Consider the following 26,930-nt stretch of genomic DNA (forward strand, 5'->3'; position numbering starts at 1 on the left):
TTAAGAAAGTGATAGAGAAAATATTAATAATACAAATCAAATTTTAAAGTGTGTCTAGCTTTTCAGAGAGCTGGTTGCTTAATGTTTACCAGCATATCCCTAACTGGAAAAGACCTTAAAACTGGTAGAGTGCTCAAGGTCTTATAAATTAATATCTTCTGTTCCATGTAGTTTCAATTATGATTTCTTGAAATAGAACTCTGTAAAACCAGGCTTTGATAAAAACCCATTGGGGTTCTAATGGTGCTACTTGACTATGCCAAATCACAATAATAGGTCCCAGCCCACGCCTCACTTGGTCATTGTTTGGGTTTTGATGGCTCAGAGTGAAAGTAAACAGCAATTGTTTCTGTTCTGGCCAGAAACCCTGAAGGTCTTCCCTTCCCTGACTGATTTTTTTTTCATAGGCAAACTAGGCCATCTTCTAGCTCCTTCCTTCCTTCCTTCCTCTCTTCCTCTCTTCCTTCCTCTCTTCCTTCGTTCCTTCCTTCCTTCCTCTCTTCCTTCGTTCCTTCCTTCCTTCCTCTCTTCCTTCTTTCCTTCCTTCCTTCCTCTCTTCCTTCTTTCCTTCCTTCCTTCCTCTCTTCCTTCTTTCCTTCCTTCCTTCCTCTCTCTCTCTCTCTCTCTTTCTTTCTCTCTCTCTCTCTCTCTCTCTCTCTCTCTCTCTCTCTCTCTCTCCTCCCTCTCTCTCTCTTTTTCTTTCTTTTTCTGGTGGAGGAAGGTTGGGTACTTGGAGTTAAGTGACTTGCCCAAGGTCACACGGCTAGTAAGTGCTAAGTGTCTGAGGCCATATTTGAACTCAAGTCCTCCTGACTCCAGGGTGGTGCTCTATTTACTGTGCCACCTTGCCGCCCCTCTGCCTCATTTCTTACCTAGCCTTAAATCACTGAATGGGTGTTGCCTCAGACAAACTGAGACCTGAAAAAAACCTTAGTTTAAAAAGGTCAAGGTCTCCCATTGCATCTGGGGCCATCTCCAGTCTACTTGATTTTTATCCTGCCACTGGACTCAAATGACCCTGGAGGAGAGAGTGGGGTTGATGACTTTGCACAGCCCTGCCTCACTTAAATCCAATACATGTGCAAGTCAAGACATCACTCTCCTGACATCATTGGTCGTCTTGGAGAACGAAGGACAAACAACAGTCAAGGTCATATAGGTTGCAGTGGTTATTGTTGTTGAGTAGTTTCAGTCATGCCCTCCTCAAAGCTGGTAGTCAAACCCAAGCTTGTTCAGAACCCAAACCCTCACCATCTGATGGCCTCACCCTACCTATCTCAGATAGTGTTCCTACTGTAGGACTAGCCCTAAAACAGGTCATCCAACTCCTGATTAGTCTCTTCTAAATTTACATCTCCACTTCTCAATTTACATCTATGATAATTCTTTTTTCCCTAATTTTCTAAGCAACTTAGAATGTTAGATTTAAAGAATATTAGAGCTCAGAGGATCCTTAGAACACAGAATGTCAGAGCTAAAAGACCTTAGAAATAATTTGGTCTTACCCATTCATTTCACAGAGAGGGAGACTGAGGCCCAGGGAAAAGTGACTTTGCCTAACACCACTCAGCAAGTTAGTAACAGAGCCAGGACTAAAACCTAGGTTTCTTGGGACATCAAGGTGGCACAGTGGATAGAGCACTAGACCTCTAATCCAGCTTCAGACATTTACTAGATGTGTGACCCTGGCCAAGTCACTTAATCTCTGCCTGCTTCAATATTCTTAATAGTAAAATAGGGATAATAATAGTTGCCTACTTCCTAGGGCTGTTATTTTCATTTTCTCAAATGAGATAATATTCGTACAATGCTTAGCACAGTGCCTGATATAGAGTAGACAGTCAATAAATGCTTGTTTAATTCCTTCCTGACCTATTCCAGCTTTAATTCATTCCACCATGTTGACCTCTCCAATCTCATAAGGTTATATATACACTATTCAATATGCATTATCTGCAAACCAAAACTTACGTTAAATAACATGACCCCTGATTTTTTTTTAATTAGGAGTTTAAAGTTAGCAAACACTTTAAGTTATTTCTCCAGTACTGAATTACTAAACTATCTACACTCTCATGCCTTCCTCAACTCTTTCCAAATATACCTGCCTTGTATTGCTTAACTAGTTTATTATTGTTTAGCTGACTGGTTGAAAAAAAAAGCTATGGGGACAGCTAGGTGGCACAGTGAATAGAGTACCAATCCTGGAGTTAGGAGGATCTGAGTTCAAATCCAGCCTGAGACACCTAACACAAAACTAACCGTGTGACCTTGGGCAAGTCACTTAACCCCAATTGCCCTACCTTCCCCCCTCCAAAAAAGAAACAGAAAAAGAGGCTACAACATGTAAACCAAGGGCAACCCAACCAAATCCAATTTAGCAATTTAAGCTCAACCCAGTGTTGGGATGTATAATCACACCCAACTAATGTTCAAAGATATTCAGCAAATTGGTAGATTATGTCTTTGTTACATTATATTTCTAACTGAAAGCTTTGTTCATTTAAGTGATGACTGCTGTCCTCATTAGAATATCAAAATGGTGTTTCTTATGCTGGGCAAAACACTAATTATTATCAGACATTAGCCAGTTGCTAAAGTTTAACCATAATACATACAGTGGGTGTGCCAGGCACTCCAGCTGGCAGAAGCAGCTGGGACAAGATAGTAAATGAAATCTGGTGACCATTCATTCTTTCAAGAGAAAATCATTCTCTTGGACCACGTGTGGGACAGAAAGTTGTACAAATTGGAACAAATTTCAAGAAGCAGGGCATGAGAAGACAATCATGGCAAATGGTATTGAGGAATCAAGAAAAATGAGGGCTAAGAAAACGAAACTGGATTGTGATTAGGAAGGCATTGATGACCTTTAAAAGAACAGTTAAAGTTCAGTGGTGGCCAAGAAGGTAGATTACAAGGGGTTGAATCATGAGTGGGTAAGAAGACAGAACGGACCCAGAAAATGCAGATTATGTTTTCTAGATCTTTGCCAGTAAGGAAGACAAGGCAGAAACATAAGGGCATCATAGGGTCAAAGAAAGGTTTTTAGTTTTTGATTTTTTTGTTTGTATTTTGCTTAGTATTTAGTTCAGTTTAGTATTGTGCACATGGTGGCTGTCTCCTAGCTATTTTTTGAACAGCATAATATTAGGAACTCGATCGTATTTGTAGACAAAGGAAAGTGGCAGGGTGGGGAGGAAAATAGACCGAGAATTCTAGAAAAAGAGGTGATAATGGAACAAGGCATAAGGAAGGTAGGATTGAATGGGAATTTCTTCCAAAGGAGTATTTATTATTTAACTCATTGATTTATTTAGAATTCTGTTAAGCTCATTTCTGTTAATCAAGTAATCATGTACTGTTTACACAATACAGATGGGGATAATATTTGTGCTACTGACCACACAGGGTTGTTATGTTATTGTGTTTCTGCTAATCATGTAAAATCACTATTAATCAAGTGCTTTGTTGTTGTTCAGTTGTTTTTAACTGTGTCCAACTCTTTGTAGCCCCGTTTGGGGTTTCCTTGGCAAAGATCCTGGAGCAGTTTGCCATTTCCTTCTCCAATTCATTTTACATATGAGGAAACTGAGGCAAACAGAATGAAGTGACTCACCCAGGGTCACACAGCTAGTAAGCATCTGAGGCCGGATTTGAACTCAGGAAGATGAGTCTTCCCGACTCCAGGTCGGGCCCTCCGTGCACTATGGCGCCACCTAGCTGCCCTCTGAATACAATAGTCCACTTTCATTTTACAGATGGGACAACAGGTTTCATGGAGAGAAGCAATTTGCCCACAGTCGCATTGACAGAATGTTGTGGGGCCAGGATTTCAACCTCACTCCTCTGAACTAAGTCCAGCATCGATTCCGTACATGCACTTGCCTGTAGCTAGCCTAACACATGCATTGATGTTCGTGTCAGTTCTGTTTCTCTGCATTTGTCCTGCCTCCCACCTGAGGCAGAGAACTTCTCAAGGGCAGTAACTGTCCTCTTTATCACCCGATAGAATCTCATTCCGTGTGATGCAGGGAAGGGACATGGTCTTTTCTGTGGGGTCCAACTGGCCCAGAGTTTTTCATGCAAGGGGCAGTCAATCAATGTTATTGACTGAGAGCTCCATTCTTATGAATAATGGTTAAGGTGCATTTCACCTAACCGCAGAAATCCCTTGAAGGAAATTCTGTTTTCACATTTGGTCTCATATTGGTCACTCTGATGAGGGCTACTATATTTTGCCATCTGAGAGAATGAGACCACCTCCTCAGGTTGTAGAGAAAGAACTAATCATCCCTCCATGCCCTCCCCCCCTCACAATGTATACATCCAGCCTCAGACACCTACCAGATAGTAGCTGTGTGACCCCGGAAAAGTCCCTTAACCTCTGTCAGCCTTAGTTTCCTCAACTGTAAAATGGGGATCATAATAGCACTACCTCCCAGGGTTGTTGTGAGGCCTCAAATGAAATAATAACTGTAAAGTGCTTAGTACAATGCCTGACACATAGTAGGCTTTAATAAAAGCTTGTTTCCTTCCCTCTTTGCTCCCTTTAGAACTCTAGAAAGCTGTTTCCAGTCTCAACTCTAGAATCCCACCTCTGTCCCTGTGTAAGGATATGTTAGGCACTTTACTTATCTGGCTTTCATTTCCTCAACTGTAAAATGATTTGCTGTCTGTCATTCAGTCATTTCGGTCATGTTCTACTCTTCATGACCCCATTTGGGGTTTTCTTGGCAAGGATATTAGAGTGGTTTGCCATTTCCTTCTCCAGCTCATTTTACAGATGAGAAAACTGAGGCAAACAGGGTGAAGTGGCTTAGGTAGACACAGTTGATAAATGTCTGAGGCCAGATTTGAACTCAGGAAGATGATGAGTCTTCCTGACTCTAAGTCCAGCATCCTCCCAACTGTGCCACCTATCTGCCCTCCATAAAATAATGGAGTTTATAAACTTATAGACCTAGATCTGGAAGAAATCTTGGAGCCCATCTAGTCCAACCCTTAGCATAGTACCTGGTAGTAGTAGACACTCAATAAATTGATTGATTGATTGATTTTTTTATTTTTGATTGATTTATTGATTGATTCATCTACAAATGAAGAAACAGAAACCCAAAAAGAATGGACGCCTCTAATTATTGTTTTTAGGGACACCTAAAGCCCCTGCCAACTCTAAAGATTATCCTGTGATCTTCACTACTGTGGGCACCAAGGATTTATTCAAAATAATACAATACCATTAATACAATACGATATAACTTAATCGTAAAAATTTGTGCTTCTATGGTGCTCTTGAGATTTATAAAAAACATTGTGTTCATAACAACCCTGTGTGGTAAGTAGCACAAATATTATCCCCATCTGCATTGTGTAAAGCTCAAAGAGATGAGGTCATATGTCCATAATCACACAGTTCATAACTACCAGAACCAGGACTAAAACTCAGATCATCTTATTCTATTTTGTCTCTCAAAATATAGATTAAATCAGTTCAACAATTCAATATGCATTTATCTGTAATAGAATTTTGATGATGTCTTTTGTTTTTACATTGCCTAGATTTCCCCTCATATGTCTTAACCTACCCCCTCCTTGAGAGCCATCTTTTATAACAAAAAGTTTTTCAAAAAGTAAAAGGAAGTAGAGGGAGAAAAAATTCAGCAAACTTGATCTACACATGGGAAAAAATATAATGTCATACACAGTGGTCCATGCTTGTGGACTCCATCATCTACAAAGGAGTGGAAAGAGAAATCTTCTCGTATCTCATATTTGGGCCAAGCTTGTTCTTGATACTTTTCAGTTTTGATTATTTTGTCACTGTTCTTCCTATGTCTATTTTTGTAATCATTGTATAAATTGTTCTCCTGGATCTGCTCACTTCTTTTTGCATTAGTTCATATAAGTCTTCTCATGCCTCTCCATAGTCATCATTAGCATGCATTTATTAAGCATGTTGTGAGAGTTTCCCAACTTGGGTTCCTTGAGAATCTGATGAGAATCTTACCCACCATCATGTCTATAAGACTGGGGTTGAGTAACCAAACTGAAAAGAAATGTTGTGAGTGCACTAAGTAAGACCAGTTGGTCTAGTTGCAGGATCAAGTTCTTAGGGTATAGATTGGGTTTTTGTAGCTTTTTTAGGCTTACTTAGAGGACACAAGATTCTGTTGGCAGAATAGACATGGGGGAAATGTGGAAGCCTTAAGGTCATAAGAGTTGCTAAAGGTCAGGTTTGTTCCTATAGGAAAACACATTTCTTGGTGGTTAACCTTGTCCGAGTACACTATATTGGGTATTAATCTCTAAGATGATGGAGGCCACCTTAAAGACAGAATCAATCAGATTCATCCTATCATTGCTAGTAAGGAAGAGAATAAAATATAGCCTGAAGGTCTTCATTTGCAGAACCCATTTCTGAGAATCAGATGTTTCCCCAAAACTTACAGTAATTGCATTCATCCTCTTCTGCAAGTGTCTACTATGTGCAAGGGACTATGCTAGGTTATTGTGGATAATAAATGCTAGTCAACAGTCAGGCACACAACAGGAAAGAGGATTATCTATAGCTAATCTTATGAGTCCACATACGTAGTGTAGTGAATAGAGCACTGGGCCTGGAGTCAGAAAGATCCGAGTTCAAATCCAGCCTCAGACACTTATGTAGCGCCAACACAATATTCACAGCACTGACTTTGATTGTAAATATGCCAACATAGTTCTCAATTGCAAAATGTAACAGACTCTTCATATAGAAGACAGAAGCAAAATATTTATTCATATACCAGAAAACCGAATCACAAAACCAAAAAGCCAAATCCATCATAGTAGCAAAGAAGTTAATATACCATAACACAGCAGAGAGCCACACCATTCTTTAACCTTCCCACAAACCAACACTCTCAAGCTTAGCTGTCACAACAGGGGACAAACAAACACTTACAAGCCTAACTGCCTCTATGGCTTCATCCTCTCCTCCCTCCTCTAACTGCTTTGACTCCCAGCTTCCTGTGGGCTCTGCTCCACCCTTCAGCAAATTCCTCCCACCACAGGCTCCATTCAGTCTATTAGGGGACAGGAAAGATCTTCAAATTCCCTTAGGTCTATTAAGGGGCAGGGAAGATCTTCAAATTCCCATTACCATCACAACTTACTAGCTGTGTGACCCTGGGTAAGTCATTTAATCCTTATTTATCTCAGTTTCTCATCTGTAAAAAAGGGTTGGAGAAGGAAATGGCAAATTACTCCAGTCTTCTTGCCAAGAAAGCACCATAGACAAAGTACACAAAGTTGGACATGACTGAACAAATGAATGATGACAATTAGTAAAGCCTCAGGTGTCCCTAAAAAAAAAAAAAACTGCTATTTATTATTATCATATAATTGACTCCAAAAGTGTAGGGCAAACTTACTAACTAGAGTATTTTCTTTTCTAAATCCAAAACTTAGTCTCTTCAATAATCCCAGTTTCATACCAAAAAAAAAATTTCTTTTTATTTTTATTTTTTGCTTTTTAGAGGGCAATTGGGGTTAAGTGACTTGCCCAAAGTCACACAGCTAGTTTTTGTGTTAAGTGTCTGAGGTCAGATTTGAACTCAGGTATTCCTGACTCGAGGGCCAATACTCTATTTATTCACTGTGCCACCTAGCCGCCCTGGTGCCAAAAAATTATCAACATACACCCTGAAAAATAAGTTTACCCTCTCTAAATGATGCAAAATCCACTCACCTTTCTCTAAATGCTACTAAGCCATTTTATTGGAGATCCCTATTACATCCCGCACTCCCTCAGCTTCTCAGCATTAGAAGGCAGCAACTGTGAGGTTCTAGATTGAGAAGACCTAGGTTGCAGACAAATTGCTGAGACTCTTACTCTGAATGCAGAGTGAAGCATACTTTTTTCACTTCCTTTGTTTTTCTTGGGTTTTGGTGTGGTTTTTTTTGTTCTGTTTTCTTTTGCAAAATGACTTATATGGAAATATGTTTTACGTGACTTCAGTGTGTAACATATATCAAATTGCTTGCTTCCTCGAGGGGAAGGGAAAGAAGGAAGGAGAGAATTTAGAACTTAAATTTTTTTAAATGAATGCTAAATTTTTTTTTATTTTTTGTATGTAAAAAAAAGTGAACTGATCATCAATAAACATATAAGTATGTTTTAAAAAAACTACATTCGGGGCAGCCAGGTGGCTCAGTGAGTAAGAGCACTGGCTCCAGTGTCAGGATGACCTGGGGATCAAATCCGGGCTCAGATACTCAGCACCACACCCAGAAATAACTGGCCGTGTAACCTTGAGCAAGTTACTTAACCCTGATTCCTTTAAAAAAAAAATACATTAACTTAGATCTGTCAGTCAGTCAACAAGCATCTATTAAGCCCATTTGGGACCATCTTTAGTCCTCCTGATCTATATCTTGCCACTAGACCCAGATGGCTCCAGAGAAGAAAGTGAGGTTGGTGCTTTTGTACAGCCCTTCCTCACTTAATTCCAATTGACCTGCAAGTCATGGCATCACCTTCCTGATGTCGTGGTCCTCTTAGAGGACAAAGGAGAAACAGCAACAACAATCTATTAAGCCCATGCATGGGCACATTGCTAAGCTCTGAGGTTACTAAGACAAAACAAACAGCAGTCCCTGCCTCCAAGTAGCTAGGTATGGACAATATAGATAGAAGGTAACATGAAAGGATCTGGGAGGACCAGGAAAGGTCTCTTGCAGAAGGTGGGATTTGAGCTGATCCTGAAGGAAGCCAGGGAAACTAAGGCAGAGAATGGCAAGACCGAGCATCCCAGTGTGCACAGTCAGAGTAAAAGCTCAAACAAAGATGAGCGTTAGGTTCTAGAAACTGCAAGAGGGCCCTGTACAGCAGTAGAACGGAAGGGGAGAAGTATATGAAGGGTGGAAAGAAAGGGGGTAGGCAGTGAAGAACTCGAAATGCCAACCAGAGGACTTCACATCTGATCCTGGAGAGAAATAACATGGCGCCCCCGGAGTTCACTGAGCAGGGCATGACACAGTGAAACCAGAGCCTTCAAAAAATGGCTCTGTACCCGAATCATCATTTGGCTTCCATTTCTTCGGCTGTACAATGGTCAGATAAAGTGCTATAGAAATGTCAACACTTTATTTCCAACATACGGAAACAATATATATCTATATATAAAATGTATACATATGTGTATATGTGTGTATACACACACGTACAATATATACATACATATACTCTCTAATGTAAATAGCATCCCCCTGATAATTCCATCTCCTTATCTCTTGTCTATCACAAATTTTAAAAGTTTGCACAATTGTGAGAGTAAAGCAAAATGCATGTCATATGTGCTAAATGTGGGTTTGGGCAACCTGGTCACTGTAAGTATGGTTTTTGTGTATGTGTGTCTTGTCTCCCACAACACTTAGCCCTAGACAGGGCTGTGTACATAGTATGTGCTCACTGAATAATAGCTGGCATTTATATAGCCCTTTAAGGTTTGCCAAGCATTTTACATGTGTTGTTTCATTTGATGTTCACAACAGACCTAAGTGGTAGGTGCTTTTATTACCCCATTTTACAGATGAGGAAACTAAGACTAAGAGAGATTGAATGACTTGCCCAGGGTAACACAGCTAATAAGTCTTTGGGCAGTATTTGAACTCAGATCCTTCTGACTCCAAAGCCAGTGTTTTTAGCTACTCTCTCATCTAATTACTTCATGCTTAAATGTCTGTGAAATGAATTAATTAATTAATTTACTTATCTGTGGGCCTGTGGAATCTCCACAGTAAAATATAATCTCCCTGGGGGTAAAGACTGTCTTATCTTTGTCCAGAGCCTCACTTAGTTTCTGGTGCTTAACAGGAAATTAATAAATGTTTATCAAGTTGAATGAACAAATGAGCCATTTCTCCAGCTGCATTTTTGTTGGGAGGCAGAGTTGAGGAAAGGTAGATAAAAATGTCATGAAGAATAAACTGATTGGTCCTAGGCTACTGTTGGGTTTTTTTCATTATCTCATCAGAGACAACAGTCAATGGCAGTTTAAGTGACACCCAGAGTATTTGAACCTGCCATGCCTGAAATGTTGCTTTTTCCCCCTTTCCTCATCATTATTTTTGTTCTCACCATGGTCACTCATTTCAAAGTAATTGTGTATAATGATGACAAAAGATTTGGTGTGGGGTTTTACTTAAAATTAGAGAAAAATGAGAATTCATCTGAAGATAATTGGTCAGAGTTTAAACAAATTAAAATTGATCCCATGACATGATCCTGAAATTAGGTATGTAACTATGAAATATGTATGCCCAACATCTCCAGTGATAGAATTCTCAATAACTTTATTAAAGAGTTTTTCTCTCTGACTGCCTTATCATCGATCTGGCATTCCTGTGCATGGCACCTAGGAACCATAATGTTGAAGACAGCAGAGTATACTGGAAAGAGCCATAAGCCATAAGCCTACAGTAATAAGAGACCTGAGTTTGAATCCTGCTTCAGACAGGAGCTGTGTGACCATGGGTACATTGCCCAGTGTCATTGACCTCAATTTTCTCATCTGTAAAATAGGGAAAATAATAGTACCTAATTCCCAGGGTTGTTATGAGGATCAAATGACCCCAAAAATGGGATCACAAAGAGTTGGACATGACTGATGTGACTCAACAATAATACAGGACAAAAGATGGGTGTTCAATTTAAAAAAAAGTTTAAGAAAATTTGATGCTAGAGGTGATAGGAAGTCACTGAAATTATTGAGTAGGAGTGACATGGTCAGACTTATGCTTTAGAAAAATCACATTGTAGAGGCGGCTAGATGGCGAAGTTAATAGAGCACCTTCCCTGGAGCCAGGAGGACCTGAGTTCAAATCCAGCCTCAGACACCTAACACTTACTAGCCGTGTGACCTTGGGCAAGTCACTTAGCTCCAAAAAAGCATTTTAAAAAATCACATTGTCAGCTATGTGGAGGTGTATCTTCCCCCTAATAGCTCATGGAGGGCAGGCACTGTTTCATTTTTGCACAGTGTTGGTCTTCTAGAAGGTGCTTAATAAATGTTTGTGGAATGTATAACCTATATCAAATTGCTTGCCCTCTTAATGAAGGGAGGGAGAGAATTAGGAATTCAAAATTTTTCAAAATCAATGCTAAAAAAGAAATAATATGTTATTATAAATAAATATCAAAATGTTAAAAATTGTTTTTACATGTAATTGGGGAACAAATAGAATCTCAAATATAAAATCTTAAATATCTAAAAATAAAATTATATAAGATAAAATATATGAAATGTATCTAAAATATAAATAATATATAATATATTTTAAATATTTGTGGAATTAAATTGAGAGACAGGCAGCAAAAGACAAAAGAGTGGTTTAATGGATCCACACATGAGATCTGGTGGAGGTAAATTATTCCTGTCATACTACTACTACTAGCTAGCATTTGCATAGTGTTTTAAGAAAGGTATTCAAGCTACTGAGAATTAGGAATGGCTTCCTGTAGAAGGTGGAATTTATCTAGGACTTGAAGGAAGCCAGGAGGTAGAAATGAGGAGGGAATAAATTTTAGGCATGTTATCATTGCTTTTCAGTTGTGTCTGACTCTTCATAACCCAATTTGGGGTTTTCTTGCCAGAGATACTGGAGTAGTTTGCCATTTCCTTCTCCAACTCATTTTACAGATGAGGAAACTGAGGCAAACAGGGTTAAGTGACTTGCCGAGGGTCACACAGCAAATAAGTGTCTAAAGCCAGATTTGAACTCAGGAAGATAAGTCTTCCCTACTCCAAGGCCAGCCTTCTACCCACTGTGCCACCCAGTTGTCCTCTAAGCATAAAGGACTGTTTGCAAAAACTCAAGTCATTAAAGACTCTTTTACATGCTCTGAATGTAAGGCAAAATTTGTGTGGTAGTGGTAGGCGCTGGCATGTGCTGAATTAGGTAATATTAGTGAGAATAAGCCAGGAGGACTGATCCCCCAGACTTGGGAGAGAAAGAAGGGCTGAGGGTGATCTAATAAACAGGGCACCAGAATGGGGATAGACTGGGGGGGGGGGGGAGAGGAAGTTGTCCAGAAAGTGGCAACGGATGACTTAGATGTTTGTGCCCTATTACAGGGCTAGGAATCATTCCTAGGCTACATAGAAGGATTAGGAAGGCTGACAAAAATATGAATTGGTCGGATTTTGCAAATCAGGAACCAATTATTTACTATGCAAAATTTTTTAACTAAATAATTTATCATTAGAATTCTTTTTTTGCCTTTTTTTTTTTTTGCCTTTTGGAGGGCAGTTGGGGTTAAGTAACTTGCTTACATGGCTAGTTTTTTTGTGTGGGTGTTAAGTGTCTGAGGCCAGAACCAAACTCAGATCCTCCTGACTCTGGGGCCAGTGCTTTACTCACTGCGCCACCTAGCCACCCCTAGAATTCTTTTTAATAATGAGTTCCGTAGTCTACTTAAAATGTGAAAATGTATTAAAAACTTTTTAAAAGCTTATCTGCTTATATGAATCACAATATATCATTTAAAATTGTTATCCTTAGTAGAGCGAAGATGGCAAAGATAGGGACTCACTTGGGCTCTCTACCAAACCCTTCCAAATACCTGTAAAAAATGACTCTAAACAAATTTTAGAGCAGCAGAAGCCACAAAATGACAGAGTGAAACAAATTTCCAGCCCAAGACAACCTGGAAGGTCGACAGGAAAGGTCTGTTGCACCAGACTGAGAAAGGAATGCAGTCCAGCTCAAGATATGCCAGCATAGAATGAACCCAGCAAACCTGAAGTAGTCCTCAGGAGACTGAATTGTGAGTAGCTATGGTGGTTTCCAGACTTCTCAACCCACAAACACCAAAGACAACTTAGAAGGTCAGTAGAAAAGGTCTATCAGACCTGGGTGAGAGAGGAATACCATCCAGCCCCCATCCCAGCACAGCCCTAGGGTGGTGGTGGCAGCAGTAGCAGCAGCTGCTTTCAGAGCTCCCAGTCCACAGATAGTAAGTGAATGAAACAACTGAACAGAAAGAGACTATAGGGATCTCTTTGCTATACTTGGATCTGAGTGACAATCCTGGGTGGCAGCTCTGGGGTGAGGAAGAGCACTGGCAAGGTAGAGTTTGTGGCAGCAGTGGAGAGTGGAGCAGTGGAGAGGACACAGTTCCAGGACATAAAAGATCTCCTTAGATAATACCATCTTGGAAGAACTAAAAAATTACAAGTCCCTAAAAATATCTCTGAAAACAGCTGCACAAAACCCCTGAAGCTTGGGACACTACATCCTCCACACTGGAAGCAGAAACCTATCGTAACAAAGAGTTAAAAAGTCAAATGAACAAACAGCAAGAAAAAACTCAGACTTACTTTGGTAATAAGGAAGATCAAAACATACACTCAGAAGAAGACAACAGAGTCAAAGCTCCTACATCCAAAACCTCCAAGAAAAATATGAATTGTTCTCAGATTATAAGAGCTCAAAAAGGATATTGAAAATCAAGTAAAAGAAGTAGGGGAAAAAATTGGGAAAAGAAATGAGAGTGATGCAAGAAAACCATGAAAAACAAGTCAACAACTTGCTAAAGGATGCACCAAAAAATACTGAAGAAAATAACACCTTAAAAAAAATAAAACAGACTAGACCAAATGGCAAAAGAGGTCCAAAAAGTAAGCCAGTGAGGAGAATGCCTTAAAAAGCAGAATTGGCCAAATGGAAAAGGAGATCCAAAAGCTCACTAGTTTTTCACTTAAAAAAATAATTCCTTAAAAATTATAATGGAGCAAATGGAAGCTAATGACTATGAAAAATCAAGAAATTATAAAACAAAACTGAAAGAATGAAAAAATAGAAGACAATGTAAAATATCTCATTTTAAAAAAAGAACAACTAGGGGCAGCCAGGTGGCACAGTGAGTAAGAGCACTGGTCCCAGAGTTGGGAGACCTGGGATCGGTTCCAGCCTCGGATACTTAACACCCACACAAAATAACTGGCCGTGTAACCTTGAGCACGTTACTTAACCCCAATTGCTTATTTTTTAAAAAAAATGACCTGGAAAATAGATCCAGGAGACAGAATTTAAAATTGTTGGACTACCTAAAAACAATGATCAAAAAAAAAAGAACCTAAACATCATCTTTCAAGAAATTATCAAAGGAAACTGTCCTGATATTCTAAAACCAAAAGGTAAAATAGAAATTAAAAGAATCCATTGATCACTTCCTGAAAGAGATCCCAAAAGGAAAACTCCCAGGAATATTATAGCCAAATTTCAGAGTTCCCAGGTCAAGCAGAAAATATTGCAAGCAGCCAGGAAGAAACAATCCAAGTATTGTAGAAACACAATCAGGATAACACAAGATTTAGCAACCTCTACCTTAATGGATGGGAGGTCTTGGAAAATGGGATTCTGGAGGTCAAAGGAACTAGGATTAAAGCCAAGAATCACCTATCCAGCAAAACTGTGTAATCAATTGGGGGTGGGAGGGAATTGATATTCAGTGACATAGAGGAATTTAATGCATTCTTGAGAAAAAACAAGAACTAAAGAGAAAAATTGACTTTCAAATATAAGATTCAAGAGAAGCATGAAAAGGTAAACAGGAAAGAGAAATCATAAGGGACTTAATAAAGTTGAACTGTCTACATTCATACATGGAAAGATGATATTTGTAACTCATGAGACCTTTCTCATTATTAGGGTAGTTGGAGGGAATATATTATAGATAGAGGGCACATGGTGAGTTGAATATAAATGGATGTTATCCAGAAAATACAATTAAGGGATGAGAGAAATGTACTAGGAGAAGGAGAAAGGGAAAGGTGGAATGGGATAAATTATCTCACATAAAAGAGGCAAGAACAATTTTACAATGGAGGGAAAGAGGTAGAAGATGAGACAGAATGAGTGAACCTTACTGTCATCAGAATTGGTTTAAGGAGGGAATAACAAACACTCAATTGGGTATGGAAATCTATCTTATCCTACAGGAAAGTAGGGGAGAAGGGGATAAGAGCTGGGGGTGGGAGTGATAGAAGGAAGGGCACAAGGAGGGGGTAGTCAGAACACTTGAGGAGGGACAGGGTCAAAGGAGAGAATAGAATAAACAGGAGGCAGGATAGGATGGAGGGCAATAAAGTTAGTCTTTTTTTTTTGGAGGGGGGAAAGCAAAGCAATTGGGGTTAAGTGACTTGCCCAAGGTCACACAGCTAATAAGTGTGTCAAGGGTCTGAAGCCAGATTTGAACTCTGGTTCTCCTGACTCCAGGGCTGATTCACAACCTAGCTGCCCCTAAAGTTAGTCTTTCACAACATAACTATTATGAAAGTGTTTTTGCATGACTACACATGTATAACCTATATCGAATTATTTGCCTTCTCAATGAAGGTAGGTGGGGAGGGAAGAAAGGAGAGAATTTGAAACTCAAAGTTTTAAAAATGAATATTAAAAATTGTTTTTACATGCAACTGAGAAATAAGATATACAGACAATGGGGTATAGAAACCTATTTTACCCTACAGGAAAATTGATGAGAAAAGGGATAAGAGAAAGGAAGTGGGGGAATAGAAGGGAGGGCAGATTGGGAGAAGGGATAATCTGAATGCATGAGGTATTGGGGTGGGGGAGGGGAGAGAAGGGGAGAAAATTTGGAACTCAAAATCTTGTGGAAGTGAATGTTGAAAACTAAAAATAAGTAATTTTTTTAAAAGGAACATAAATAAAATTGCTATCCTTATTTACCAAATATTAAATAAAGGACTAGTTTTTTTAATAGCCTGTTTTCCAATGTTGTTGACTTCTTTTTTTTAGTGGATTCCTTACTATATATGATAGTTCTGTATTTGATTGAATAGCATCTTATTTGGCAGTGTTCATTCACTAAATATAAATTCACTATTCATCCACTAACTTTATTTTAGTTTTTTTTGGAGGGGTGAAGGTAGGGCTATTGGGGTTAAGTGACTTGCCCAAGGTCACACAGCTAATTTTTGTGTTAAGTGTCTGAGGCCAAATTTGAACTCAGGTCCTCCTGACTCTAGGGCCAGTGCTCTATTCACTGTGCCACCTAGCCACCCACAATTTATTTTAGATTTTACTGTAAAAAAAAAAATAGAGGATACATAAATGTAGATAAGTAAATACAAAATAAAATGCACATTTGGAGAGAGACCTAATATTTGAGGGAATACCCAAACTATAAGTGTCTCCTAAGCCTCTGTTCTGGGCCCTCTTCTCTTCCTACACCCTCTTTCTTGGTGTTTTCATCAACTCCCAGAGGTTCAGTTATGGGCTTTCCATTCAACTCCTTCCTGAGCTCTGTACCTGGATGAGCTGCAGGCTTCTCAAACTTCCAAACTGCTTGGCTTCCTTGGAAGTCCAGCTTAGATGCTCCCACCTACACGAAGCCTTTCTCATCCCCCTTCTCAGGTGTTAATGCTCTCTCCCTCCTCAAGCATCTACAAATTCACTGGAACATTAGACCATTAACTCCTCGAGGGTAAGGATTGTATTTTGCCTTTCTCTGTGTCCCCCCACATTTAGCACAGTTCCAGGCACTTAGTAAATGTTGACTTGACACCATGCTGGGCTATGGGGATTCAAATATAGAAACAAAATAGGCCCTGCCCTCAAGGGGCTTTCATTCTAGTAGAATTTATTTATTTTTCTGTTTACATAATCTCTAAGAAGAATGTAAGTTCCTTGAGGTCAGGAGCTGTTATTCTTTTTCATATTCTCAGATTTTAGCACAGTGCCCTGTACATAGTAGGAGCTTAATAAATGTTTGTTGAGTTGTTGAAATGAAAATGTTGCTAGCTATATGGAAAGAAGATATTTTAAGAAGAAGATATTTAAGAACCAATGTATAGGAACTGTCTATGTTTGGCCTCTGAGGAAGTATGAGGAAATACATACCTAGGAAATGTATCATGGTTAAACAAGGGTTAAATCTCATTCTTTTCCTCTTTTACCATTCTGTCCAAGGCTCAGCCCCTGCAATGGAATCCTATTGGACATACTCCACTCCACTGACCTCCAGCTTGGTCACTTTCTACTTCCCAGGGCACTTGACACTTAGTACCTCCCTAAACAGCCATCACTGGGTATTGTTTATGTTCCTTCCATGAGACAGATATGTACATTCCTATATTTTCCACTCCCCTGTTAGACTGTGAACTCCTTGGACAGGGATTACTTCTATTTTCACTCTTACTCTCTACCAAGCACAATCCAACAACAAATTGTCAATGGCTAATTAATAAATGAATCATTAAGAACTTGAGAAGGGTTTGCTCTGTTTAAAAACTGCTGAAAGTTTCCTGAAAAAAAAAAAGTGATCAAATTTCAGAGGGTTTAAAGCAACATATTTGTTTAAAATAGTCATCTTCTCTACTTGGATAATTAATAATGACAACAACAAAAATAATAATAGATGAAACATTATACTTTGCAGCTCATGAAGTACTTCACATTAGATTCATAGGATGAATAGGATCATCCCACTTTAGAGACAAGAAAGCAGAGGCCCAAAAAAAGTTGTCAGGCAGTTTTAAGGTTACCCAACTACATGACAGAGTCAGAACTCAAACCCAGATTTTCTGATTCTAAATCTCGCGCTCTTTCCATTATGCTAAGACTATCCAAGTGTCCCCCAACTTCTTAGTTACTTTTACTAACGAAACTTCCATGGAACTGATTATGAAGGTTTGAGGAGTAGAGTGGGGAGCAGTCAAACAACCTTCCTGAGGTCTCTTTTCAACTCTGTTACCCACCTTTCAGCTCATCACACTGAGAACCAACCCAGATGCAGCAACACAGAACAGACGGTTCCAGTTCACTCAAAATCAAAAGAAAGAAGATTCTAAAACATCCACATCAGTCACCAGTGTGAACCAGGCCAGCACATCTCGACTAGAAGGACTACAATCTGAAAATCATCGCCTGAGAATGAAAATCACAGAGGTATCACTTCTGGCATCTAATAGTGCAGTAGGGGGAGGGGGAGCTTTAGGACCTAACCCTAACCCTTCTGGAGTTTTACATTGCAGAGGGTACCTGCAAAACGCATTTCTGACTTGATTTACCATTTTGGGTTCTAGAACCTTAAAGCTAGAAGGGAGGTCATCCAGTCCAATCTCTATCTATTCTCCAGTATTCCTGACAGGAGGGGAGAAATGTGTCACCAAAACTCTGCTGGAACACTCCCAATGTCTCACTTCTCTTCCTCCCTAAGGCCACCCATTCCACTTCATATGAGATATCGTAATACCAGGGAAAGTCTGACTCCCTATCAGAAGCAGAGTTTCCTCATGTAACAGGGAATAACTACTCCATTGTCATCATGTCACGAGTAAGATCATGAGTGCCTTCCATTTCTTTCTTCCCCAAGACCATAAATACTTAGTGGATTTTCCTTCTGGGTGTGTAAGCTATAGAGCAGGAAAGTATTTTAGAGAACATCTAGTCCAGTGGGGTCAAACCCAAACAGAAACAGGGGGCACTAACTTGTACCTAAGGTTCCCTGTGGGTCACCTATTGACTTAGTTTTAGAATGTAATAAATAAGTTTATTATATTTTTATTTATTTTGTTAAACATTTCCCAGTTATCTGTTAATCTGGGTTGCATGTTTGATATCTCTTATCTAATCCAACCCCTTAATTTTATAGAAGAGAATTTGTCCGGTGTTGCACAGCTGATAAATAGGATTCAAACCCGCAACCATAAATCCAGGCATTCTTGAAGGCAAACAGTCCTATAGGGAGCCACAAATAGGATTCAAACCCAGGTCCCGCAACCATAAATCCAGGCATTCTTGAAGGCAAACAGTCCTATAGGGAGCCGCTTGCTTCTAGACAAGTAGCTGAGTCGTTTACTTGACAATCTACAGCACAGAACCTTGTTCAACTATGAGTAGCTCTGTCTGTCTGACTTGGATGTGATGCTCTTATATTCCAGCTGGACAAAGATTTAGAAGAAGTCACTATGCAGCTACAAGACACACCAGAGAAGACGACATACATTAAGCAAAACCACTATCAGGAACTCAATGACATCCTCAATATAAGGAACTTCACAGAGAGCACTGGTAAGATGGCAGCTGTCCACTCAGTACCAGGTAGAATAAGCATGTTGCCATTCTTTCCCAGGCCCATCTCTGACCTCTCCAAGCTCTACCTAGACAAAACTGCACCTTGGAATAAGACAGGATAAGGAGCTCTGTGGAAACGTAAAGGACAGTCCAGTGGGGAGAGGGACAAAACGGAATAGAGCATAGTCCTACTGCAGAGGCTCTTCTGCAGGGGGGGGGGGGTGACCTGTCCCAAAGAGGCGCTTGCCCAAAGCCACTGGAAGGCTAGGGAAGCCAGGCTTAAAAAAACAACAGTAGTCATCACGTGCAGAAAGCCTGGAAGCATATCCTTCCTCTCCCTAGAAAACTCATGTCCCACGCTGGTATCTGAGACAAAACCCTGTGGACACCATGCTAGGTTAGTTCTGAACTCTCTCTTTAAGGGCCATTTACTCATCACCAGGGGCTACAGCTTTAGACAGGAGAGATGTAGGCAAAACCCTCAAAACTTATGGTTATGCTTTCTAAAACTATGTTTCATTTTCATTTCTGCCTAAGCTAAACACAATTTTTTTTCTCTAGAGTAGCAAGATTAACAGTTAATAATATATCTTCTTTTTTTAATTTGTCTCTATACATTTTTTTAAAATCTTAATGTTAGCAAAAAAAAAGAATCTTGATGTTAATGTATAGACCATATTATTTCTAGCTTACAATTCTTAAATCCAATAGACTCTATTTTCTCTTGAATCTTGAAGGTCAGGAAAGAGTGATATTTGGTTCCTTGCCACAAGGTATATTATTTAGAGCCCTCATTTCTTCTCCACCCCAAACCCTGGGTGAACCACATACAGCCTGAGTGTTCGTTGGGCAAGGCCACTGAGAAAGTAAAGGCAGGAAGCAGATCTCTCTCTTTTTTTTTTTAATTTTATTTATTTATTTACTTTTAGTTTACAACATTCAATTCCACAAGCTTTTGAGTTCCAAATTTTCTCCCCCTCCCCACCAGGGCTGCATGTAATCTCATATAGGTTCTACAAATACCTTCACATTAAACATTAGTCAAGTTGTAAAGAAGGATTATAAGCAATGGAATTAGTCTCTCTCTCTCTCTCTCTCTCTCTCTCTCTCTCTCACACACACACACACACACACACACACACACACACACACACACACACACACACACACACAGAATTCTCCATTGGAGAAAAATATTTGCAAAGCCAGGAAGAATGCCACACTTGGCAGAGTCAAAGATAAGTCTAAATATAGGCAGAACTTCTACAATGAAAGCTTTCTGACAGGAAAACATGATTTATAGATACACTGAAAAATAACTCCAGTTATCAACCATACAGGTTTTATAGGGGATAGGACCTGAATTTGTGATTTCACTGGTCTAGGGAACTCCCAGGTAAGGAAATTCATTCTAACAATGCAGTGTGGCACCCTCTCTGGGCAAGTCACTTGATCTTTGTGTGCCTCTGTCTCCTCATCTGTAAAATGGGGATAATAACAGCACCTCCCTCCCAAGATCAAATGAGATAATGTATGTAAAGTACTTGGAGAAGGTAGGTGGTGCAATGAATGGAGCACTGGGCCTGGAATCAGGAAGACCTGAGTTCAAATCTGACCTCAGACACTTACTAGCAGTGTGACCCTGGACAAGACACTTAATCCTATTTGCCTCAATTTCCTCATCTGTAAAATGAACTGGAGAAGGAAATGGCAAACCACTCCAGTTTTTTTACTAAGAAAACCCCAAATGGGATCACAGAGAGTCAGACACAACTTATAGCAACAAATGTAAAGTGCTTTGCAAATCTTAAAGGGTTATATAAATGCTAGTGATGGTGATGATGATGATGATGATGATGATGATGCTCTGTAATTTATAGTCTTAAAAACTTGCCTAGAGCACCAAAAGGTTAAGTGACTTGGCCAGGGTCTCATAGCCAGCCTTTGTCAGAGGCTAGACCAGAACCCAGGTCTTTCTAATACGAAGGCTGACTCTATACACCAGTCACAAGGCAGATTTGGGAAAACAAGCTTATCTTCCAACCAACATGGCACCCTGGTGACTATTTCATTTTAAAGATGTGTGTACCTGTTTTTAAAAATTGCATTCTGAGTACAAAAAAAAGAAAAGCTGAATGACATTTTGTTTGTTTTTCACTCAGATGGTGAAAAGGCTATTTTAAAAAATCACCTCGATCAAAATACCCAGTTACAGTGGAACACAACAGAACCCTCGCGATCAAGCCAGGATCCCAGAGAAGATATCAACTCCCCAGAACAGTGAGTAGAATCCAGCTAAAACTTAGAGAAACAAAAGGAACAGCCAGATCCCTGTACTCAAAGACTCCCAGGCATGATGGGAATGAGTGGCAGCCCCTGATTACCCAGGGACTGTCAGGACAGGACTAACATATATAATACTCTATTCCCAGTTTATTTTCCATTTGTCATAACCTTTGAGATAGATGTGCAGTTTCCAGCCCATAGTAAATCTTTAATAAACACTTGTTTACTGACTGACATGTGTCCTGCAAACCTGATTCTCCTTTTTTCACTCTGTGCCCTCTTCCTGCTGGTGAAAGAGTTGGAATGAATAGAGGGACTTTGATCTGGGCCTGTGATTTCATTGCTGTAGGGAGCTCCCCCTGTAGCTGCAGATTTACCCCTATTCTGCCATTTCCAGTCTCACAGAGCTGACTGGGGCACAAAGAGTTTAAGGGATTTACCCCAGGATGTGTCAAAGGCAGAATCTGAACTCTTTTTAAATAATTATATTTAAATATATGTATTGGAATATAATGAGAGATAGTGAATGACGTAGGGCATAGAACCAGTTGGAAGCCCTCGGGTCAAGTCCAGTTCTGTATATATATTAACTATGTGACCCTGGAAAAGTCACTGAAATTCTCAGTGTACCCCAGCAACTTTCTGAATATACAAGGGAAGAGTAATTGCCATATGCATTAATAGAAAGACGACTCTCCTGAGAAATCCATTTTGTTATTGTTCCATTGTTTCAGTCCTGTCTGACTTTCCATGACCCCATCTTGGCAAAGATACTGGAGTGGTCTGCCATTTCCTTCTCCAGTTCATTTTACAGATAAGGAAACTGAGGCAAGCAGGGTTAAATAACTTGCCCAGGATCACACAGCTAGTAAGTGCCTGAGGCCAGATCTGAATTTAGGAAGATGAGTCTCTGACTCCAGACCCAGCACTCTTATCTACTGTGCCATCTAGCTGCCTAAGAGATCCATACACCAGTGAAATTACAGAGCTAAATGAATGAAAAGAGAAAGACAGAGAGACAGAGACAGAGAAACAGAGAGAGAAAAATAGCAACAAAGACAGAAACAGAAAGAGAGTGAGAGAGGTAGGCAGCATGGTGTGGTACAAAGAAAGCCATCCTGAGACTCAGGCATAGGCGGGGTTCAAGTTCTGCCTCTGACACGCACTGACTTGAGTCATCCTGGACAAGTCACTTCCTCTCAGTGCCCCAGGCAACTCTCAGTGCCTTGAAGTTGTGGAGCAGACACCAATTAGCACTGAGACAGGGGATTTCCTCCCAGGGATTTCTATATACCAATGAAATCATGGGTTAAATGTAAAAAAAACAAACAACTTGGAGACCCAGGCATAAGAGGGAACTCATCAACTACAGTAAATATCGGTTAAGACCTTGATACACCCTGAGGCTAAAAGTCTAAGCCCCAGGCTCTGCCCTCCCAGAGCTTGTGGTAGGACAGCCAGTGCTAAATGATAATGACCTTGGGAGCTCCGAGGAGGGAGGGAGAACCATGGCCAAGGAAAGTCAAGCAGCGTTTCAGTGGCCCAGAGTCTGAAAGGACAGATGGCCAGGACTAAGATGCAAACAGGGGTGAGGAGTGTGTTCCAGGAAGAGAGAAAAAAATGAGCAGAGACCCAGGGGTCCCCCTGCACTCTCTGGGTTGTGATCTGTCTAGAACTAACAGCACATCTTTCTGTAGCAATTTAAGGTTACAAAGTATTTTGGCCACAGTCACCCTGGGAGTCAGCACAAATGGCATTAACCTCATTTTGAGATTAGGAAACTGAGACACAGATAGGTAGTGCAACTTGTTCAAGGTTATACAACTAGTTAATATTGAAGCCTGGGTTCAAACCCAAGTCCCCTGACTCTAAGACCAACACCTTTGCCACTGCACCATAGGGCCCTGTTAAATGTTGGGGATATGAGGTGACACAGTACATAGAGAGCCAGCCCTGGAGTCAGGAGGAGTTCAAACCCAGCCTCAGACACTTACCAGCTGTGTGACCCTGGACAAGTCACTTAACCTCTGATTGCCTAAAAAAATCAAAATAAATGCCAGGGATGCGGATGCCAGGAATCCTTAGGCTGTAGGGAATCTTTGACAGATGTCAGGCGCTGTGTGATGATGCAAGCCTGGGACACCTGCTACTGGGGGAAGCTTAGGCTGCAGGATCCCTTGAATTTGGGGGTTCTGAGCTTCAGAAAGGCTAAAACAGGTATCCACACTAAGTTGGACAAGCACCCTGGAGCGCAAGACACCAGGCTGCCTAAGGAGGGATGAACCAGCCCAAAGCAGAAAAAAAGAACAAATTAAAGTTTCCATGCTGACCACAGGTTGATACACTTCCAACCTAGAGACTTTTAAAAACCCACCCATGTATGTATGTGTGGATACATACATGTATATTGTGTATGTGTTATGTTTTATATGTATATGTGCGTGTATCTCTGTGTATACATATACATACAAGTATATGACATTATATAAATTATATTATATATTATATTAATTCTATTACATATTGTATTATATAAATTATATTATATATTATATTGTATTAATTATATTATATTTGTATTATATCATATTATATATTTTATGTTTTATTTATATTATATTTAATCTAATTTTATATTTATGTGTTTTATATATTATCTATGTGTATGTATGTGCTTAGGTGGACGTGTGTTGTGTTTATATGTACGTACATGTGTGTGTGCATATACATACATACACATGTATATGTTTGTGTATTATACACATGTGCATGTCATGGGGGGGTGTCACAGCTAAGTAACAGGCAACCACAAAGCAGGGTCATCCAGGACTACAAGAAGGGCTTAGCCCAGTGGAAGATCTCTGGTCACAATACAGGCAATACAATACAATTATTGTGAGACTCAATAACCTCAGGGTGGGAATGTGTGGACCATGCAGGAAACAGGCTGTCAGTGAGCAAGTCAGAATGGGTATATAAGGACTCAGGAAAAAGGAATGAGAATGCAGAAGCGTACATGGACAGGTAGCATAGGTGGCCCAGTGCACAGAGTGCTGGGAAGACTCATCTTCCTGACTTCAAATCTAACCTCAGACACTTACTAGCTGTGTGACCCTGGGCAAGTCACTTCATACTGCCTCAGTTTCCTCATTTGTAAAATGAGCTGGAGAAGGAAATGGCAAACTGCTCTAGTATCTTTGCCAAGAAAACCCCAAGTGGGGTCACAAAGAGTTGGACACAGCTGAACAACAAAGTATGGTGTAGTTGAAAGAGCACTGAACCTGGTGTGAGAACACTTAGGTTCTAAAATTTAGTGGCTATATAACCATAGGTATGTCAACCTAACTCTCTCAGCCTCTGTTTCCTCATCTGTAAAAGGGGAACATAATATTTGTACTATCTTCCTCACAGGTGTCTATCTGTGAGTAGTTATTAATAAGGAAACACAATGTCATAGGACAGAGCATAACTGAAAGGGACCTTAGAGGCAGGGATGTAACTCAGGTGAGCTAATAGTTAAATTTTCATTGTGAGCATTTACACCTAGGAAATCAACAAAAGACAGAAATCAGGGATTGATTTATTGTTCTATTGATTATTGAAATTTATAAGTGAAGGAGAAAACATTCATAATGCAAACTAGTGTGCCCTGTGCATATTTTTTCTTTTTTACCGGAACACCCCTGCTTAGAGGTCATTTATTCCGACTTTCTCATTTTACAGATGAGGAAGCTGAGGCCCAGAAGTTGTAACGTACCCAACACATCCAATTGTGAGCAAGTGGTCTAGAACTTATATGTAAAGGCTTAAGCAGAGGACTGATTCCATCTAGTCTCAGGGGCAGATGACAAATACAGATGAGGAGCAGGTCCACACCCATGGTACAGCAGACTTAGAACCACTGACCCCAGATGAGAGGCCTGCTGTCTAAAACCCCTAATTTTAGCAATCCCAGTGGATGGCAGTACACAAGGGTTAGCAGGTGTGTCGCAGGCAGCATCCCAGGTGGTTATAGAAATAGGTGAAGGCAATACTGGCCTCCCCTTTCAGCTGATTTGGCTTCTTTTCCCCCCTCTCTGCAGCATACAGCGCCGGCTGTCCTTACAACTCCCCATTCTCCACCATGCCTACTTACCATCGATAGGGGGCGTGGATGCCAGCTGTGCCAGCCCATGCGTGAGCCCCACTGCCAGTCCTCGGCACAGACACGTGCAGCCACCTTTCCGAGTCATGGTTTCAGGCCTGTAAGTGTGGAAAATCAGTGCTTCCTAAACTGTGGGTTAATGACTCAAGGACTAGACGACACATGGAACACAGAAGTCTGCTCAAAGGAGACTATCGGCTCTTACCCCGGAGAAGCTGGATGCTGAGGCTGCCCTCATGCATAACTCAGGTGGAGGGGAGAGTAAGCTGCCTTGAGTCTGCCCTGTAGCCTTAGGCATGGAATTTTTATTTCTTCACAACGAAGATCAATGGAAATTATCTCTTCCCAAATTTCCACAAACGAGGAGCTGGGAAATTTGAATCTTGCAAAAAAATTGAAAAAAAAAACAAAAAATGAAATATATCTGCTAGAATAGGGACAATAGAAAACTCCTTTAAAGTCACTGAGCATTTCAAGGCTGCTAAACAGGTGGCGGCATCTGCCCAACCCCAGGATCAGGAAAAGAAGATGAAAAATCTACCCGGTGTTTATTGAACTGCAGGCACTGCCTTTGACAAAAGCAGCATCAAACTGTTGAAACCATTCTGCTTCTGATCAGTTGAGGCTGGTTTCAGTTGACAGAGGAATCCCAGGCTTGGTGGGGGGGAAGTCTCCTAAGACTCACCATTGCTCCATTGTTCAGGGGACCTTGTCACTGAAACCTGATCTTCCAGGGAGAAGCAGAGCTGCCCTCAGCCCTGAGTGTGGCCAATCCATCACCAGCTCCCCTTTCAACCTAGGCTCTTTGCTGGTTGGACCTCAGAGGGGGGATATGTAGCAATGGCCAGGTCCCATTGCTACCTATTTGGGACTTCATTTTGACAAGTTTTGTCTGCATCTAGTCACAGAAAAAAAATGATAAAAAAAAAAATAAGCAAAAACCCACCTGGGTATACAGAAGTAGCCAAAGGGTACTGAGGGCTCATCAGTCAAAAAGCTGGGGGACCTTGGGTGATAAAGACAATGCCACTTGATGACACATTTGTTACTGTTTGATAGATGCCACATCTTAGCACAATAACACCTAATTTCACATCACTCTGGGGATCTGGGGCACACAACCACCTTTGCAGGTAAATTCTGCTACTTTCACCGAGAGTCTGTCATTCACTGCATTGGCCGTGCACTTATGTTCCTATCAGTATAACCTGGTAACCCTGGGCTAGATGTCGAGCTTACCTTAGAATGTCTGTTCTGATCAGAAAAAAAATAATAAAAGAAGGAAGGGATGAAAGAAGGAAGGATGGAAAGGAGAGAGAAGCAGAAGGAGGAAGAGAGGGGAGGAAGAGAGAAACAATGATAGAGATGAAGGAAGGAAGGAAGGAAGGAAGGAAGGAAGGAAGGAAGGAAGGAA

At 40.4% G+C, this 26,930-nt stretch overlaps 1 protein-coding gene across 1 annotated transcript in view; it reads left to right on the forward strand.

The window, feature by feature from the left end:
* GABBR2 (gamma-aminobutyric acid type B receptor subunit 2) overlaps positions 1–26,920 on the forward strand; it is an 861,105-nt gene extending 834,185 nt beyond the window's left edge. The window contains exons 16-19 of the mRNA XM_069084611.1: positions 17,776–17,958; positions 18,954–19,083; positions 21,249–21,366; positions 25,455–26,920. Of these exons, the coding sequence (XP_068940712.1) occupies positions 17,776–17,958; positions 18,954–19,083; positions 21,249–21,366; positions 25,455–25,620 (597 nt within the window). The 3' untranslated portion in view covers positions 25,621–26,920. The remainder of the gene's footprint in view (positions 1–17,775; positions 17,959–18,953; positions 19,084–21,248; positions 21,367–25,454) is intronic.
* The last annotated feature ends 10 nt before the right edge of the window (positions 26,921–26,930 follow it).

The sequence above is a fragment of the Petaurus breviceps genome, unplaced genomic scaffold, assembly GCF_028583685.1.
Source record: "Petaurus breviceps papuanus isolate PSGF00001 unplaced genomic scaffold, PetGlider_PUasm1.0 175, whole genome shotgun sequence".
Classification (NCBI taxonomy): domain Eukaryota; kingdom Metazoa; phylum Chordata; class Mammalia; order Diprotodontia; family Petauridae; genus Petaurus; species Petaurus breviceps.